We start from the raw sequence: 17,115 nt of genomic DNA, 5'->3' as shown, positions 1-17,115 counted from the left end.
ATTGTCGGCAACAGGTTACTCACTTCATTGTCGTCATATACCAGTAGACCCACATTGTCCTCGTTGTGGAGATTTGGAAAATATAAATCATGTTCCTCTTGGGTGTCCCCTTGCACGTGCAGTTTGGCATGGATCAACTCTTGGTTTTAAATGCTCAATTTAAAAGGAGGGTATAATAGTGAGTATATTCTCTTTATGAAAAATGAAAACTCTGTCGTCTCTCGTTTCTTTCATTTCAAAATCTTCAAGCAATCCTCTTGCATGAAGTTTCTCAAGATCTGCATGGGTTTCTACACGTTTCTTTATCACTTTCTGCCTTTCACTGTTCCCTCTCATCTAAGAAAAACTCCTAATTAAACAAAGTGGGGAAAACCACTTAAATGATAGTCTTCTTACTGATCCCCATTTCTTTTTCTATGAAGCTACTGCTTCTCTAGTTCCTTTTAATCCAAGAAAAAAAATTCTACAATAAAAAGAAGTGGAAGAAATAGTAAAGGAAATCATTAGGGCTTGCAATTTGTTAGAGATTCTACTGGACAAGCAAGAAGAAGAGGTTTACTTAGTATTGATTTTAGGATTAGGAATGCAATTTTTCATTTTGACGTAGCAAATTTATTTTTGTTACTAAACTATGCTCTCTTTTTTTCCAATAGAAGATGAATTTTTGTACTAATTTTTTTATTTAAAAAAATATGAAACTACCCCTTTTGGGGGGTGTTGGTCGATTGATAATAATCAACATCTCTTAGTGAAAGGTTATGATTTGATTTTATTTAGTGCCATATTAAAATTATACATGAACTATCCTGAGAATGTAACCGGTGTACACTTTATCATTATTATACATATTAAGATCGCGCAAGCACAGGGTTAGAAGTCCAATAATATGAACGACATTTAAATGTAAAGACTTCGACAAGCCTGAACGAATACATCTCAGACTAACATGCAATTTGCACAACTATAAAACATTGTTCCGAAGGCTTCAAACACCCTTCTCGAAGCTTAAACAAAACAGCTTACAGGAAAAAAATTTAAGACACTGCGTTTGGAAAAACTCATAAAACAGAACAGAAATAAAGATCAAGACAATATACAGAAGAACCACATATTGAAGTCATCATCTATAGGTGCCTGATGAGCAAAACCTGTTAAAGGCAGTTAATTTAAATTGACTACTTATCCCTTTTGATGCTTACAGAGACTTACTGACCTCATATACTCAAGAGATAACATGAATGTCAAAAATAGTTAAAAGACATTTTGATAACACTATACTTGTGACTCTCAATGCTGTCCTAATCATAACAGTGCCACCTCATACAATGTATACCTCTGCTGCCCTGCCTTGGCACTCACAAGGTTGCCAAGTAACTTTTCAAAATTTGCATCTGGAATACCTGACTATAAAAAACAGGAGACATTTAGTTAGATTGCCATCCATCACTTTATGCATGTTGGTAGTGATGCAACTTGTACAAGAACACTTTTCCTGCAGCGTTTCCCATGGCCATGTAGCCACCACCAGGACTAAAATCTATGCATCTAGGATGGTGAAGAGTCCTGTTTTGTGGGGGCCAATTAGAGAATACAGTATAGGATGGGATGTGAACTAGCTTTAGGCTATTCTTTTGCATCGTCGAGCAAATAGCCATTATCTGAGCATCTGTATTGAATTTTAAGCAATCCACCCGAGTAGTTAAATTCTCAATGGTCTTTATAGGTTTTCTCTTGTTCCCTAAGAACTCTTCTCTGTTGTAAAGATTGACAATCCCACTTTCTGAACCTGCTGCAAAAAGACTTCCGTTTGGAGATGTGCCGAGAGCTGAACCATAGACACAGCCTTCGTCAACACCTTTATGAAGGCATGTCCTCTTTCGCAAGTCCCAGTGGTAGACATGCCCATCCCCACCAAAACTTAACAGTTGCCTTCCGTCATCAGCAAAAGCCAAAGCTCGAACAGTTCCATTCATCTTCAGTGTGCCACACAGCTCTTTTGTTTTTGCTGAAACCAAGAGAATATGACCTTCATTACCCGTAAAAGCGATAGTTCTAGAATCAGGAGATATCTCAAAAACTTCCAAGCTCTTTTCCTCTCTGCCAATTAAGGGTCCTATCCTGTCAATACTTGCCTTCACTAGATCAACAGAGTAAAAAAAGTTGCGCCGTCCTGCAACAATAACCTGGGACCCATCTGGTAAGAAAGCAGCTCTGTGAATGGGACAATCCTCAAGGAAGATGCTTTGTATCTTAGTGTTTCGTTTCCCGTCAATCTGGAAAAATCTAAGCCTCCGATCTATCCCAGCAGCAAGAAACAACTCAGCATTCCTGTGGAATTGAACTGAGTTAATGGGGCCATTGGAGGGATCTGTGGCATTTGCATCTACCAATCTTGAGTACTCCAATAATCCAGGTAACAATCTTGAACCATTTTTCTGAACAAGGTCTTCATTTGACTGAAGGATATCATCGGTGTCTTCTATGTTCTTATGATCCCGCGCAATGACAACATCACTTTCTTCATCTGAGTCATCATCAGGAGAATAATAACTTGATCCTGCTCGGCGTTGGGCCCACTCTGTCCCTGGATTCAGCTTGGCATGCATCGCCCTCAACCTTGAAACATACTCTGAACCAGAAATAAAACGCTCATCATCTTTCTTCCTCAATTTCCCGTTTACTTTCAAGAGATCTACAGTCATTTTTTCCTCCTCTTCATCAATCCATACAGGTTTCCTCTCCTTTTTTTCAGTCATTTCACCATTGTTCTCTTTCTGTAATTCCACCTCCTCATAAGCTGACACTACCTCATTCGCAGATCTATCTGTGAAGAACAAAGTAGGCCCACCATCAAGACCCCCATCACTCAAACCTCCAACTTCTTCCTCATCTTCCTTTCCAAATACAACTGGAGAGTATAGGGACCCAAACAAGAAGTTCTCCAGCTTCTTCATTTCCTTTTCTTCCTCAATATCTAATTGCTTCGCATCATCACTTTTCTCTTTCTTTCTCTTTTTACTCTTCTTACCAGCCGAGTTGGGTTCTTCTATAACTTCAGTTTCTTCATTTCCTTCCACAAATACAGGCTCTTTGGTCTCTTGCTTTTTCACCTTATCAACTCGGTTTTTTGGAAGAGCATTTTGAGAAATCAAACTCATTGTTTGATAAAAAAGCCAACTCTGCAAGACCAGCAGAAATAAAAAATGCATTAGCACAGTAGACAACAACCGAACAACATGAGGTTTCTAAAATTGAAGATCAAGTTGACTCTCAATTTTCAAGCTTACTACAGTAAAGAGGTCCTGTAACTGTCTTCAAAGTCCAAGACATAATATAATATCAACAAATCAATACAACCATATAATCGGATAACTCATGGTCTGAGCCACTGAGGTATCTAACCAAATCCCACCCCTCACTCCACACAAATAATCCGCAAAACTCAGTTAGTAGCTGAAACTGACATATTAAGCTCCCGAAAAAGAAAATTAAGTTTTCAAAATTTTCTTCTCCTGTTTATCCATAACATCCACAAAGCGTAGAGGCCCAGCTTACCATCATGGAAGGAAATGACCAAACTCCTATCAGCAGAAATTCAGTCCACACAACTCAAGAAAACACAAAGAAGGATGACAGCCTACTGGAACACAACACCCTCCCCCCTAAAAATAGAAAGATAAAATAACCCTTTACAAACCAATTTGAAAGGACAAGGGGTTTTAAAACCATCAAAACAAATCCAGCACTATAGGGTGGGGTGTCGATTTGGTACGGTACTGGTAATTCGGTACAGTGTAGAATTTGAAAACCTCATACCGAAACCGTACTGTACCTAATTTATACGGTACAGTATGAAAACGGTATTTTAAAAAACGATACGATATGAAGAAACGGCACAGTTGGGTATAAGGTTCGGTTTTGTTATAGTATGAAAATCAGTATGAAACTCATTCTTTTATTATAGATTTCTTTAAGTGATTTGGCCAAAAAAAAAAAAAATTTCTTTGAAGCGCAGCAGTTGATGAAACAGAGCATATGGTGTATTTTTTGCCTGGGGCAAAAATCAGTATGGTCCATTGCTATATCATGGGGATGAAGATAGAATGCCACAGAAACAGACCAAACTGCTTGTTCCTAACCCCTTGCAGGATATTTTCACAATATTTTTTATGGTGTTTCAAGTACTCCATATGATCTTTTCCTATACTTTTACTACCATCCCACATGAAAATTATTACATTAATCCTGCTAATTTTTCAGAATAGAATTCACAGTGAAGATTCCTTTCGTGTTGCTTCTTCTGGTATGGTAGCTAAGCTATATTATAAGAATTTATTGCTCGAATTCAACTAAGCTCTAAAAGTATAACATTCATGTTTCTCTCCATTCACTGTACCAAAGATTCAGGATATTGAAAGGATTTGAAGAGACCACAAAACAAAATACAATTGCTTTGCTAACAGCATGTAGAATGACAAAGTAAGAAGGGAGAAAAAAAGAAGAAGCAAGTATTGTGGTTCTAAGAGATTTTATGGATCAGTTTTTAAAACTTCTTGGCTAACACAAGGATTGCAATTGAGGGTAGATCCTTTGTTTTATTGCTAGAAATCCATATGAATGTCTGTGGGAGGTTGAAATGATGAAGCAGACCTTCCTCCATTGTAGTTAAACCTTTAAGAATGGTTCTTTTTATTTCTTTCAATTCTGTTACAAGAATCATTTGTATATGAACATATCAACCATATTTTTCATTGCGTTGCCATGCCACATTTGTTATGTTCATCTTGTTTATTCTAGTAATAATTAATAAACCTAAATTGAATAAATATAAAGCCTCAGATTGCCAATTGTCATCAAGATGATATTCAGACGGTAATTCCAACATACAATCAAGCAATATCATCACAGGCTTTAATCATATACTAACACAAATTAGTGCCAGGAATTCAAGATAAAGGAGAACTCCATAACAATTAAGAAAAATGTAATCGCAGAAAACGGCTCCATGGATGAATGGAAATTATCAGTTCACAGATTCCTATCACCTTACGAAACTTGATATTGGTCCGATCATAGCATCGCCGGTCATTGTTTGTTAACTACCGGTGACGTGGCATCGAACCTTCTTCCTTCTTCCTTGAAGAAGGAAAAAATAAAATCATAAAAACAGAAAACGAGAGGAAGAAAGAAGGAAAACCCTCAGAGGCCCGTGAATAATCACCCACATAAAACGAGAATGAAACCAGACCAAAAAACCCAATCAAATAATCAAAACTGACAAACCACACCTGAAGAGCGAATCGATACCAAAAAATTTGAAATCGAAACGAATCAAAGATGACGTAGTCTCTGTTTCTTTGATTGGGGAAGAATGGAATGGCTGCAAAATCGCTTCTGTTAGGATTGTCAGCCGGCTCTTCATATCAATGGGATTGCTTCCTCACTGAGATTCCTCATCTTCTTCCATCAAACTTGTTTGAAGGATGAATCATTAGCTTCACACTATCACGGATAACAGCAAAGCCCAAAAGCCAAAACAAATTCCAAAGCAAAGATCCAAAAACATAAAAAAAAAAAAACAAAAGAATAAGCTAAACAACCATTGAGTCTACGAATGAAGGAAAGCTTTATAAAGACTACGAAAACCTAACGGGTGCCCTAATTCAACAATAGATGAATGGTACTAAATAATAAAGATGGAGAATGGTACTAAATAATTACACCTGATGAGCTAGAGTTGGGAACAAAAGTTTGTCACCTGATGAGCAAGAGGATCAAGCTAATCAGTGAGCTTATGGAACCCGCAGAGCATGCATTAAATTAAATTGAAGGAAATATAGGAAAAATTGGGATTGTGTGATAGGCATTTTACACTGGTCAATTAAATAAATAGAAGAATTGTTTTGAATCGAACTCAACTGCAGAGTGCAGACTAGCATCTAGAAAAAGAAAAAAAATTAATAGAGAAAATGAAAAAGAAGAGAAGATACCTTCACACTTGTTCTGTTTTTGCAGGTGTGCACCTGGTTCAGGTAAAACGAAGAGAAGAGAAGAGAAGAGTAGGAGACGAAGAAGGCTCTCAACTTCGCACAGTTAGCCCGTATGCTGGAACTCAGAGATTTAGAGACTTGCTGGGTGCTGCTTGCAATCAAAACCAAAATCTTGAAGAAGAGAAGAGTAGGAGACGAGATGAAGAAGGCTCTCACAATCTCAGTGATCAGTCGCTGGTCTGGAACACAGAGAGAGAGAGAGAGAGGAATTGAAGGAAGAATGAACAACGAATAACAGTAAAGAGTAAAGGCAAATAACATTTAGGGTTAATGGGTTATAATGTTAAGATGTAAATTACACAAATAACCCCTTAAATTCAGTACTAAATTCGGTTTCCGGTTTCTGGTATTACGGAACAGTATACAGTACATACCGTCGGTATAATGCCTTGTACCAAAACTGTACCGTACTAAATTACCAAATTCGGTTTCGGTACAAACCATACCGAATTTTGAAACGGTGTGATTTCGATGTTGGTAAAAGTTTCAGTACCAAATTGACACCCTTAGTTGGGGGAAAGATATTCCTTAAGACAGTATAAATTGTTCCAGCAGGACTGATAAATGCATTAACTCATTATTTCTCAGATTATCAGCCATTTAGAGGGAAAAAGTATTTAATAATATTGATTGTGAATCAACCAATTCCAAATTTATTAATAATACAGCCATTCCAGATCAGATACTAACTATTTCGGGAAAAAATAGCCACTTGTGTGTATACAAATCAAAGCAAAAGGAAAGAAAAGGGACACTCTTGTGGCAATTGATTGATTCATGGAATAACAAATAAATTGAACACTTGATTCATCCCAGCATAAGCCACATGTTGCCCTAACAAATGTATACGAAAACGTTGTTACTGCTACCATGGTCTGCTTCAAGGTTAAAAGGATAAAAATAAACTATCACTAGAAGATGAAGACACCGGATTTGATTTGAACTTCAATAATCAAAAGCAGACCTGGGTTTTGTACCAAACAAAAGAAACAAGAACAGTGGCATCACAAGGAAATTAAGGAATCCAAACACAAGAATACCTGCAGTTTCAAAGCGATAGATCAACATGGTTTTGTCCGAGAAACTAAGGGGTTGTATGGCAATGATTATGTGCCAAAATTCCCAATTCAGCACAAAATCCACTTTTGATGCTCTTGTGCTAAATTTGCCAAATTCGGCACAAAATCTGTACTGAAATCTTGTATGGTTGGACATAGATGGGCATGTTTCTCTGGCAAAATTGGCACAGAATCTTGTATGGTATGTAACTTGAGTAAAGTTTAGTTTCGAAGCTAATCAAAAAAGCATTTTCTTTATGGTCCAAATATCTTCCACGATGAGCTAGTTTCAGTCCAAATACACATCATCATCATGCAATGAAATAAATATACACAAGATTTTAATAGAACTGTTTCCAAGATCTGTTTAAGCTTTCGTTATAGTACAATCACTTCAGTAAGGTGTCCCAGCTAGAGCAGGAGTAACTAGGGAAGGGGATATGGACGTCAGATCAGCATAAGAATACAATGATGGATCTGTTCACCTTGACATTTGTTTTTTGTTTGTTTTGGGGATGGAGGGAGGGAGTGGTGATGGAGGTTTTGTGGAAGAAGATGGGTGAAGGGGATATTCCTTCACCCACTTCCATGAGGTTAGAGGGGCATTTTGGGTGTTAAAAAAATGGTATTTGTCATTTTGTCTACTGGAATGACTTAACAACAGAACCAACCGACTAGGTATCACTGCTATGGTTTCTATGTTAAAGGGAGACCAAGTTGAATTTTAAGAGAAGAAGTAAATTTGTCTGCTGGTTTCAGTTTAAGCCCATAATGAAATCATTCTTCCAAGCTGCATCATACTACCTCTGTGGCTATCATGAACTTCAGCCATGCTTAACCCTAATTAGCAAACTTGCAATAATTTGAAAAACAACAATGGTCTTGAATCCAAATCAATTTTTAACATCCCACGACACTTCACCATCAACATCCAAAAAGATGAGTAAAGCATATATTAATTGTTTACAATTGGTCAAATAAAACAGGATATGGCCACTCAACTGAAACCACACAGCTTTGTAAAAGATCTTTTCTCATGGGTCAATGTAATGGATGGAATGTAACCCAAAACTTTTGAATCTAAATTCAAGAAATGTCATGGCATGACATTGGTATTTAAATTGAGCGTTTGAGTTGGATTAGCATACAATTCTATTGCAAGTTTATCTACCTTAGTATTAGACTGATTAGAAGACCTTTAATGATAAATTATGGTGTTTACAACATCCACAACAGCTCTAGGGAAAGATGATACGCACCTGATTACACAAGTGTATCAACGAAAGAAGAAACAGAGAAGAACAGCAGAAACATTGGCTGGAACAGGGCAGAACATAGGTGAAACAGGGGAGATGTGGTAGCTACACCAGCAGCAGGTGTAGAAGAAGGCCAAGTGGCAACCCAGGAGTGGGCAAATACCACCATTTTTATTATGCACTAAAAGACAGAACTGTAGGCCAGATGGCAGCAGGACAGTGGATAAGAGAATCGAGTTTGTTAGAGTACCAGGGGATGGAAGAATAATATAAGGGGAATAGCCGAATAGTAGAGGGGGGGAGAGGAAGAGAAAGGCAAGTTGATCTTGCGGGGAGAGGGGGCCTCTCAGGAGAAGGGTATAACCTTCTGGTGGTAGTTGCAGCTTTACCTTATTTCTGTTTTATCATTCCAAGAATTAGTTAGAAGATGAATAGAGTCTGTTGTAGTGATTCAAGTTGGATTGTCATCGTAATATATATGCAATGATATTCAACTTCCTCATTTGTTCATGTTCTTTATTTATCAATCTGAGTAATCTTTGCTGCTGTTGAGGAGTTTGGTAGGGAGACAAGTTAGGCTAGTGAGAAGGGGTCCTAACAAAAGACAGTCTAATTTATTCTAGAACACTGACTTTTGAATATGACATTTGGGCATTGTTCATTATAGAGGTGAGCTTAGACTTTTGAGTATCAATTTTGTTTTCTTAAGGTTGAACTTTTTCAAAGATAACTTGATTGAAGCTGGAAGACTGTTTAGAGGAATATTTCCAAAGATATTAGAAAAATCAAATTACAAATGCTTGGCTTCGAACTACATTTCTAGACTCAGAATCTATTTCAGTAATGCATGAGTCACAGCCCAAATTTTTGTATTGAAACCATAACAATGCAACTGATGGGAATCCATACAAAAGGTGGTTGGAATTGTATTTGTCTCTTAACAATCAGTTTATCATTGTTCAAATGAATATTGGTCTTGCAAGGTATTCTTTTCTTTGCTAGAATGATATTCAGTCGGAGCTAAGTAATCTTTCTTCAAATTTTGTTGGTGAAATTTTTTTCTTCAACTTTGAATTAAGAAAGATGGATAAGAACTGTACTTCACAAGCTTGCTCTTAGGACTAGGCATATCTACATTTCCTACGTACAAAAGAGAAAACATACCAATACAGTCACACAGAGACAAAGACAGGGAGAGAGTATAAATAAATAATATCCAGAAACAGGAACTGAAGATGGCCTTATCTGGGCAAAATTGGAGGTTACACTAGCTCAATAGTTGGGCTGGCACAGCAGAGTCATACACAACAATGGTTCATACCTTTGATGGAAAATTACGCATCTCTATAATACACATACAACCCAAAAGAAACCCCTCATAGAAAAAAAACCAAATTGGGGTTTATATAGCTGCAGCATATACTGTTCAGTTAGCCTTTCTGTGAAGAAACTGGAGATTTAAGAACATACCTGGCGGCAGCGGTAGTATACCACAGCAGAAGAAAGAAGAGTGTTGGTTGCAGAGAGCACAACACCAGAGAGAATATGCTACCAAGTTAAGCGAGATTAGAGAGAAGAGGTGAGAGACCTTGAGAGCAGAATCCACCACCAAAAGCTTCGGTAACCTAGTTCGAACCTTGCTCGAACTACAGAGCAGAATCCACAACCAGATGTCAGGGTAACCCCTAATTTCACTCCAATCGGAAGATAAATTATTGGGGGAAAAAGAAGTAGACAAAAACATACCAGGGGCGGTATTGTTGAGAGACAAAGGAGGAGGTGTGCCCGACTTGATGCTCTTCTTCAACCTCCAATATAGAGCAGGCAGAGAAACTCGAGAGTCCAGCAACCCAGATCCTTGAGCGAGACGAGAGAGGGTCAGAGAGACCAGAGAGTCGAGAGATGGACAGAGACGAGAGAGAGCAGAGAGAGCAGAGACAGACGACACAGTTGAGAGAGTTAAGAGAGTTAAAGAGGGACGAGAGAGAGCAGACAGCGTCGTGAGGGTTGAGAGAGACGAGAGAGATGACGAGAGCCTAGGGTTATCGTGGAAATTACATCGATAACCCTAAGCACCGTCACGAACATCACTTGGGCCCGCAAATTCGTAAATTCGTGCTTTCTATGTCAGAAAAGCCACAATTTAGACTTTAGAGCTTGTTGGACACAATGAATTTGTGTGCCAAATGTCCGGTTGGGCACATTTTCATTAAACTGCACACAAAATTCAGACCGATTTATCATACAAGATTTTTATCATTTCTGTGTCAAAACAAGCAAATGGCACAAAATAACTGTACCAAAATCATTACCATACAACTCCTAAGACCATAATGGTTTTGTCAATAATGGAAAAATAACGGGTTTGGAGGATTTAAGATCAGAGTAGCTATTTGGGAATTCAAAACACAGTCTCGAATTGGAGTCTACCTGATCCTTTTGACTTCAAGTTCTTCCACTCCGCCTCAATCTCACAAGCGAATACAGAACCTTTGCTAAGAATAACCTAGAAAAAGCCATAGAGATCTTTAGCCATGACTATCAAGGGTTGAATACGAAGAAGAAGAAGAAGAAGAAAACAACTAATTGTTGGTTTCCATTGATTGTCGTTGAGTACCATTGGTTGAAGGGGGCAAGGTAGCAAAGGGTTGGGTTTCACCGAGCTTCAAGAACGAGGTTTTGGTTTTTGTTGAGTGGGGTTTAGAGTGAGTTCAACAAAACAGGGTTAACCGGTTAGACTAGTTTAGCCTTTAATATTGGAAAATTCTCTCTCAATGTCTGTATATATATTTTTTTTCTGGGTACAATGGCGCTTCTTTTTTTTTTTTTTTTTTTTTGAGTTTTTGAGGTTCATCCGGCCAGCTTGCGCGCACCTTAATTACATCCTCAAAGGGAGTTTTGTTGTTCGCAAGGGTTGAACGTATGACCTCTACGTTGAGAAGTATGGATCTTACTAGACCTGTAAATAGATCGGATTTAGCTCGGACACTAGTATCCGAATCCAGCAAAAATTTACAAAAGGCATCCAAATTTGAATCCAAAACTTTATCGGCTATTCGATAATAATCCGATCCTATTGATTGATAATTGTCACATTTTTATATTTTTATTATAAATTTCTAATTTCCGATTATCGAATACTGCTATCTGAATCTGATTTCTAGTATCCGAATCTGATTATCATCCATTTTTAAAGAAAAAAATGTTAATCACTTATTACTCTATCCGGATAAATTTTTATCCGGATATTATCCGATCCGATAAGCGATTATCTGAATCCGAATCTGGTTGTTAGCGGATGGATACAGATCTTTTCCTGTAAGAAAAATTCCGGATACAAATACCCTTAAACGAATACAAATGCGAATTCAGAGGCGAATTTCAGCTATCCATTTACAGGTCTAGATCTTACCACTCTACCAACCCTACAACACAAATGCGCTTTTTATATATAGGAGAATGGGAATAAAGATATTTATTACATATGCTACCGGTAAGAGTTGAACCTATGAGCTCTCAATCTTTGTACTTACTCTCTATTTACTCATACTTCCCTCTGAAAAATTTCATCTCCGAGAAAGAAAAAAAAAATGTACTCTTATCTCACCTTTTCAACTTTTCTCTCATATTTTAAAATGTACTCTTTATTTTTGTCCCCTTAGTCTATCACATCAATTTCTTTGATCAATTTTTTTTCTTTCTATTAGTCTATTATGTGTGAATATTATGTGTGAGTAGATGTTTATTTTTTTTTCCTTCCCCACTTAATTGAATGAAAGAAGAAAAGCAAATAAATACATACATCTAGTCACATGAATTTCTATACTCTTTTTGGTATCAATTCTCATTCTCTATTATGCCTATTTAAAATAAATAAGTACAAGAATTCATTATTGGTCAAGAATGAAAAATGGTTTGGTGAATTTTATAAAAAATAAATTATGAAATGGAAAATAAGTTTGGTGTCAAGATAAAAAATTGTTAAAAATGATAGTAAACAAGTGAGAAAAGAAAGAAAAAGTATTGTTGATATAAAAGAATGTGTATTGACTATTTTACCCTCATCTTACTTATAGAACTTTAAGTAAACTTACACAAATGAAGATAATGAAATTCTCATCACAATCCATAATGGACAAAAAGTTCATTATGGATTTTGGAGGTTTTTTCATTATTTTAAATAAAAATAAAATTCAGAATAGATGCCAAACAATTTAAAATAATGAAAATTTCTCATAATTGACAATGATAATTGATACCAAAAAGAGCCATAAAGAGAGCAAAATAAATTTTATAAATGTAGAAGAAAAAAAATACATTTATGGATTCTTAGGAGGAAAAGAAGGAAAGAAAAAAAAAAATCAACATAATTAAGAGGTAGAAACAAAAGATAATTTAATCATTTTAAAATATCAGGAGTCAAGAAGGGTGCAAATTTCTTTTTTTTTTGCAAGAATTAAAATGAAACTTTTGAAAAGGGTGTGAGAGTAAATAAAGAGTAAGTATTGAAAGATATAGAAGAAATTATCTCTTTAAAATTTAGACATTTTCATTTTACAAGTGTTTAGATTGGATTTATTGCTAGTATGCATTTCATAACACTTCTATGCCAGAATCTTTTTTTTTACAAAAAGCATTTTTTTAGAGGATGCTTAATTTATTTATTATTATATTATTATTATTTTTGAACAATTCTGTTTCTGTGCCTTTGATAACATGTTATAAAAATGTTTTTAAAGGTTTTCCAAACATTCTTATTGGGACGGGATGTATTTTCCCATAAGAGGTGGGGTGAGAAAATTCTCGAAAAGAGTGTAAATTTTTTATTTTTCCCTTAAATCCTAAAATGGTAAATTGTTTGGTTGTTTGGGGTGGAAAAGTAAGAGACAAGTTTCCTAGATTAAATTCTTTAAATTCTGGGGATGTGGCACCCCAATTTTTCCACCTCAAGCCATTTTAAACCCCATATGGGTGAGCGTGAAAAAGTGGTGCCCCCCTCTTTTCCACAAAATCTTTCATTTCCTTCTCCTTCCACCACCACATCTTTTTTTTCCCACCCCACCTTTGCAAACAAACACAGCCTTAGCGAACAAGTGCAACTTCAGAAACGAATTTCACCTATACTAAGTAAAGGTCTAGTTTGTGTTTACCAAAAATAGTCACCATATCTTTCCTTTCACAAAACTAGACAACACAGAAAACCCTAATACCAAACTAACCAAAACAGTTTTCCTTTCCACTCATTATCACAATATACTTTTGACGTTTTTAACCCTACTATATTCCTGTGATCACAAGTTAAAAATGGTCCAATACTGATCCCAATCAAGCAAGGTAAAGAACAAAAGAAAAAGCCAGAGAGAACATGACTTGAACCTCTGAAGATCAGATAAACCAACAGTTTTAACCTTTGTTTTCCCAAGTAGCAGATACTGAAGCTTCAAAATTAAACCAATTCAAAATATTGACCGACTGCTCAAAATTTCGTAAGTTAAAGCCATTCTAAATGAAGATTTGTTGAGAAGCTTAAATAGAGGAATTGAGGAAAGATTGTGAGAAAAAGCAATGAAAGTTTGGGGGTTAAAAATTTAGCAACTCAGTCTATGAACCATCTTTGTGTTCTTGCTTTGTATTTTTTAAGTGAATGTATTAAAATAACTGCAAAATAGTCCACAATAAACTAACGCATCCCTCTAAGAAGAAAAAGGCCAAAAGATCCTTTGTTACACTGTAACAGAGCCTAAACTTTGGTCAATTGTCAGCAACCCTTCCCATCTCAATAATCATTCCTAGTAATTACATATGCACTTGTCCAGACAGGTAGCATCTGACTCACATCCTGATCCCTCTCAAAATGGTGCAGAATGGAGAGAACACACCCCAAATGGAAGTTGGCAATTACACCCTGTCCAGCTCAGTTATATGTTTGTCCAACTGATCTTTCAACTCCTTCCTCCAACCTTCGATTAACTGTTCATGTTTCTTAATCAGCTCATTTTTGGTCTTCAACTCTTCTTCCATCCGTGCGATATCCTTCCAGAGCATTTCTTCCTTGCTTGGTTGATCTTCATGTTGTAAACTGATAAAATACAACTGAAGCTTCTTGGCAGCTTCCATAAAATCTCTAGCATGTCTTTCTACATTGATCTGATGAGAAGGGTGGGGAGAACGGTCTATTGCTTGCAGTTCTCTTGCAGGCAAGCATGGAAGGAGTGCAGCTTCCAATGCTGTTACACAGGCCATAATGTCTTCCTTCGTTGTCTGTGACTGTATCTGCTGCTGCTGTTCCAGTTGATGCTGTTGGTCGAGTGGCTGTCTCTCTGCCATCTTATGGTTTACTGCCCAGTCAATTGTATTCAAACAATAGTTATACTCTGTATATGTATGTCTGAAACATAGCAGACCCTAATTAATATAGCTGCTTGAGTTCACTTCTTGTAGTCTTCCATTATACAGAAAGTATCCAAATCAATCAATATGAAGCTAGTGCATTTTCCTTTTCTCTAACTCTTGACTTGCCACTGAAAGAAGAGAACATATATAAACGGAGAAGCAAACATACACAGAAAACCCAAAGGCAACTGCAGAAACTTAGGCACATACAGCATGGAAGAGAAACCCGGGCCAAACTTGAAATCTTACATTTGGAACACAACAATCAAACTCCCATTTCCTCTTGGAAGTATGGATAACATGTGCATGCACTAAAATTCATGAGAAACACAAACATATATGAGAAAATCTTGTCAAAACCAACGATGGTGAAAAAGAAATTGCTAGCTCTATTCACCCAAAAAAAAGTATTGCTCATCATTTTGCTGTGTTATTGTTTCTCTTTGGATGAAGGTAAAATACTGTCGCTTCACACTTGTACAAAGACAAGTATAGACATTGAGAATGACAATATGCTAAGTCAGTTTCAACATAGACTAGCAACTTCACGGTGTTCTCGAAAGAACATGCTGTGATTTCAGGCTCTTACATAATTTGGAGAATTACACTTCCCTTCCACTGTTTTGTAACTTCTAAATATCTGCTTCAACATGTGTTTATTTTGATTCATGGTTCTTCCAAGTGATACCCTTCTAGTTTTTGTTAGATTCAAATAGGATTAATAAATGACAACGCTTATCAATGTGTGATTATGCCTTTGTAATGACTGCAACTTAACTTTTGTATTATTTCCCCCATAGATGCTACTCAAACTTTCTGTAATTTGTTCGTTTGAGATAAAAGAACTGTACATGAATCCTACTTGATTAGTTGAGTTTAAACTCCTGGAGTTCCTTCAGTTTATGAATCAGTCTGAAAAATACGAAAGCAAGCACCAACAAAACAATCGAAAGGCTGAAAAATCAAATAGCAAAAATGCAAACTTAGTCCTGCTCTTCGATTTCCAGTAATTTTTTTGTTTTTCAAATCACCAAACATGATACATTCCCATCACAGTTCCGAACTATTGAAACCAAAAACAAGCCTGGTAGAAGCCCTCTTCTTATAAATCCATCAAAGCATCAAAAAGACAAATGAGGATGTCAGGGTTAATTCGTCTCAAATTTACTGGAACAGATTCATTTTTCGGTTGAAGAAAGAACAAGGGAGGAAAAGAGACAAATTTAGGGTAGCAAGCCATACCTTTACTATGATTAAAAGGGAGCGTTGAATCCAAGAAAGAGAAAGCGAAAGACAGAGATGGGTACCTGAATGTAGATTCCTCTTTTACGTTTTGGAGTGAAATCAACAAATCGTCGAAGTCGCTGCTGGAGTTGCAGAAGCTGGGTGAAGAGAAGAGAGTACTCTTTCTCAACTTTCAAGTCCAAAACCGAAGAAGGTTCTTCCGCTTGGTTTCACGATTTTAGAGGGCACATTTCTTGAGTTTTGTTCTTACGGAACATGTCTGGACATTCTGATTTCTGCAGAACACGTTTTCACGAACAACTTTTCATCCGGTTCATTCCTCTAGAATAGAGCGAAGAATTATATCAAATGCCATTTAAAGCCACTCGTTTATTCTTGTAGTACATAAGAACACAAGAACATGTCCTTAGGAGTAAGGTTTAAAGTATCCCATGATACCATACGATACTCTTTCCTTTTCACCCGATCGGTACATCCCCATGAATCACTAAATCATTCATGTGATACCTGTATACGTCTCTTAAAACCCTACCGGGGGTCTTACAAACCTGCCTGGGTGTTACAATCAACCATAAAGGGGTCTTAAGGGCAAGTTACAACCAAAAAAAAACTATAGATGTAATATATAATTACCCTAGGAGGTTATGAAATGCACAAAAAACAAACATATTTAAGAGCAGCATGTGTATTTAATTTGAAAATACCATCAGGAGGATGTTTTGGGAGGTGATGCCTCAGGAATGTGGGAGAGTACAGCATCTGTAATTAGAAAAGGTGAGGTAGCTGCACTAAATTCCTGAAGTTTTTCATAGCTTCTTCCAATGTCTCAGTTGGGGAGCACTGAAATCCATCAAACACCAGTTTTTTTCGAGCCATCCATAGACCCCAACATATACACATTGTGACCCCTTTAACCCTCTGTTTTTGAGATTTGTCAACTCCTACTCTGTTCCAGGCATTGATAAAGCAAGGGAGGGATAGGTTGGCACTAGGTGCCACAAAACCCAACTCGGATTTAAACCACACTGCTCTAGCTAAACTACAGTCCAGGATAATGTGCTGACGAGTCTCCTGTTCATGTCCACACCTGGGACAGCAGGTGTCTAAAGGGAC

At 36.9% G+C, this 17,115-nt stretch overlaps 1 protein-coding gene, 2 non-coding genes and 1 pseudogene across 8 annotated transcripts; all 4 read right to left on the bottom strand.

Annotated features, from left to right (window-relative positions):
* Nucleotides 1–792: 792 nt before the first annotated feature.
* On the bottom strand, nt 793–10,330 carry LOC149006761 (U3 small nucleolar RNA-associated protein 18 homolog). 3 transcript variants are annotated; one of them, XM_089166180.1, is made up of 4 exons: nt 10,111–10,330; nt 9,835–10,010; nt 5,991–6,229; nt 793–3,179 (listed from the first exon to the last, which is right to left on the bottom strand). In XM_089166180.1, the coding sequence occupies exon 4, from the start codon at nt 3,156–3,158 to the stop codon at nt 1,449–1,451; it is 1,710 nt and encodes a 569-aa protein (XP_089022306.1). In that variant the 5' UTR covers nt 3,159–3,179; nt 5,991–6,229; nt 9,835–10,010; nt 10,111–10,330; the 3' UTR covers nt 793–1,448. The 3 variants fall into 3 exon arrangements, with proteins under 3 accessions (XP_089022306.1, XP_089022307.1, XP_089022304.1); XM_089166181.1 differs by lacking the exon at nt 5,991–6,229; XM_089166178.1 differs by lacking the exons at nt 9,835–10,010; nt 10,111–10,330 and having other exon boundaries at nt 5,991–6,366.
* On the bottom strand, nt 4,828–4,912 carry LOC149006763 (small nucleolar RNA snoR77Y). Its single transcript, XR_016175408.1, has one exon. It is a non-coding gene; the product is annotated as a small nucleolar RNA snoR77Y (small nucleolar RNA).
* On the bottom strand, nt 4,981–5,123 carry LOC149006762 (small nucleolar RNA snoR2/U65). Its single transcript, XR_016175401.1, has one exon. It is a non-coding gene; the product is annotated as a small nucleolar RNA snoR2/U65 (small nucleolar RNA).
* A 3,669-nt stretch (nt 10,331–13,999) lies between the features above and the next one.
* LOC149006760 (mediator of RNA polymerase II transcription subunit 28 pseudogene) lies at nt 14,000–16,340 on the bottom strand (annotated as a pseudogene). 3 transcript variants are annotated; one of them, XR_016175098.1, is made up of 2 exons: nt 16,065–16,340; nt 14,000–14,885 (listed from the first exon to the last, which is right to left on the bottom strand). The product of XR_016175098.1 is annotated as a mediator of RNA polymerase II transcription subunit 28 pseudogene, transcript variant X1 (transcript). The 3 variants fall into 3 exon arrangements; XR_016175099.1 differs by having other exon boundaries at nt 14,000–14,752; XR_016175100.1 differs by having other exon boundaries at nt 14,000–14,702.
* Between the last annotated feature and the right edge of the window lie 775 nt (nt 16,341–17,115).

The sequence above is a fragment of the Hakea prostrata genome, chromosome 8 (genome assembly GCF_041222555.1).
Source record: "Hakea prostrata isolate BN-2017 chromosome 8, UWA_Hpros_2, whole genome shotgun sequence".
In the NCBI taxonomy this organism is placed as follows: Eukaryota; Viridiplantae; Streptophyta; class Magnoliopsida; order Proteales; family Proteaceae; genus Hakea; species Hakea prostrata.
Note: the sequence above shows the minus strand (reverse complement) of the source record. Positions and strands in the feature narration are given on the sequence as shown.

What these genes read in the sequence shown, in the direction of transcription:
- LOC149006761 (XM_089166178.1), bottom strand. Translation starts at nt 6,311, where the DNA reads ATGTTATTTGCCTTTACTCTTTACTGTTATTCGTTGTTCATTCTTCCT. An exon ending in AAAACAGAACAAGTGTGAAG is followed by an intron (nt 3,180 to 5,990) that starts GTATCTTCTCTT and finishes CTGGTCTTGCAG; the next exon opens with AGTTGGCTTTTTTATCAAAC.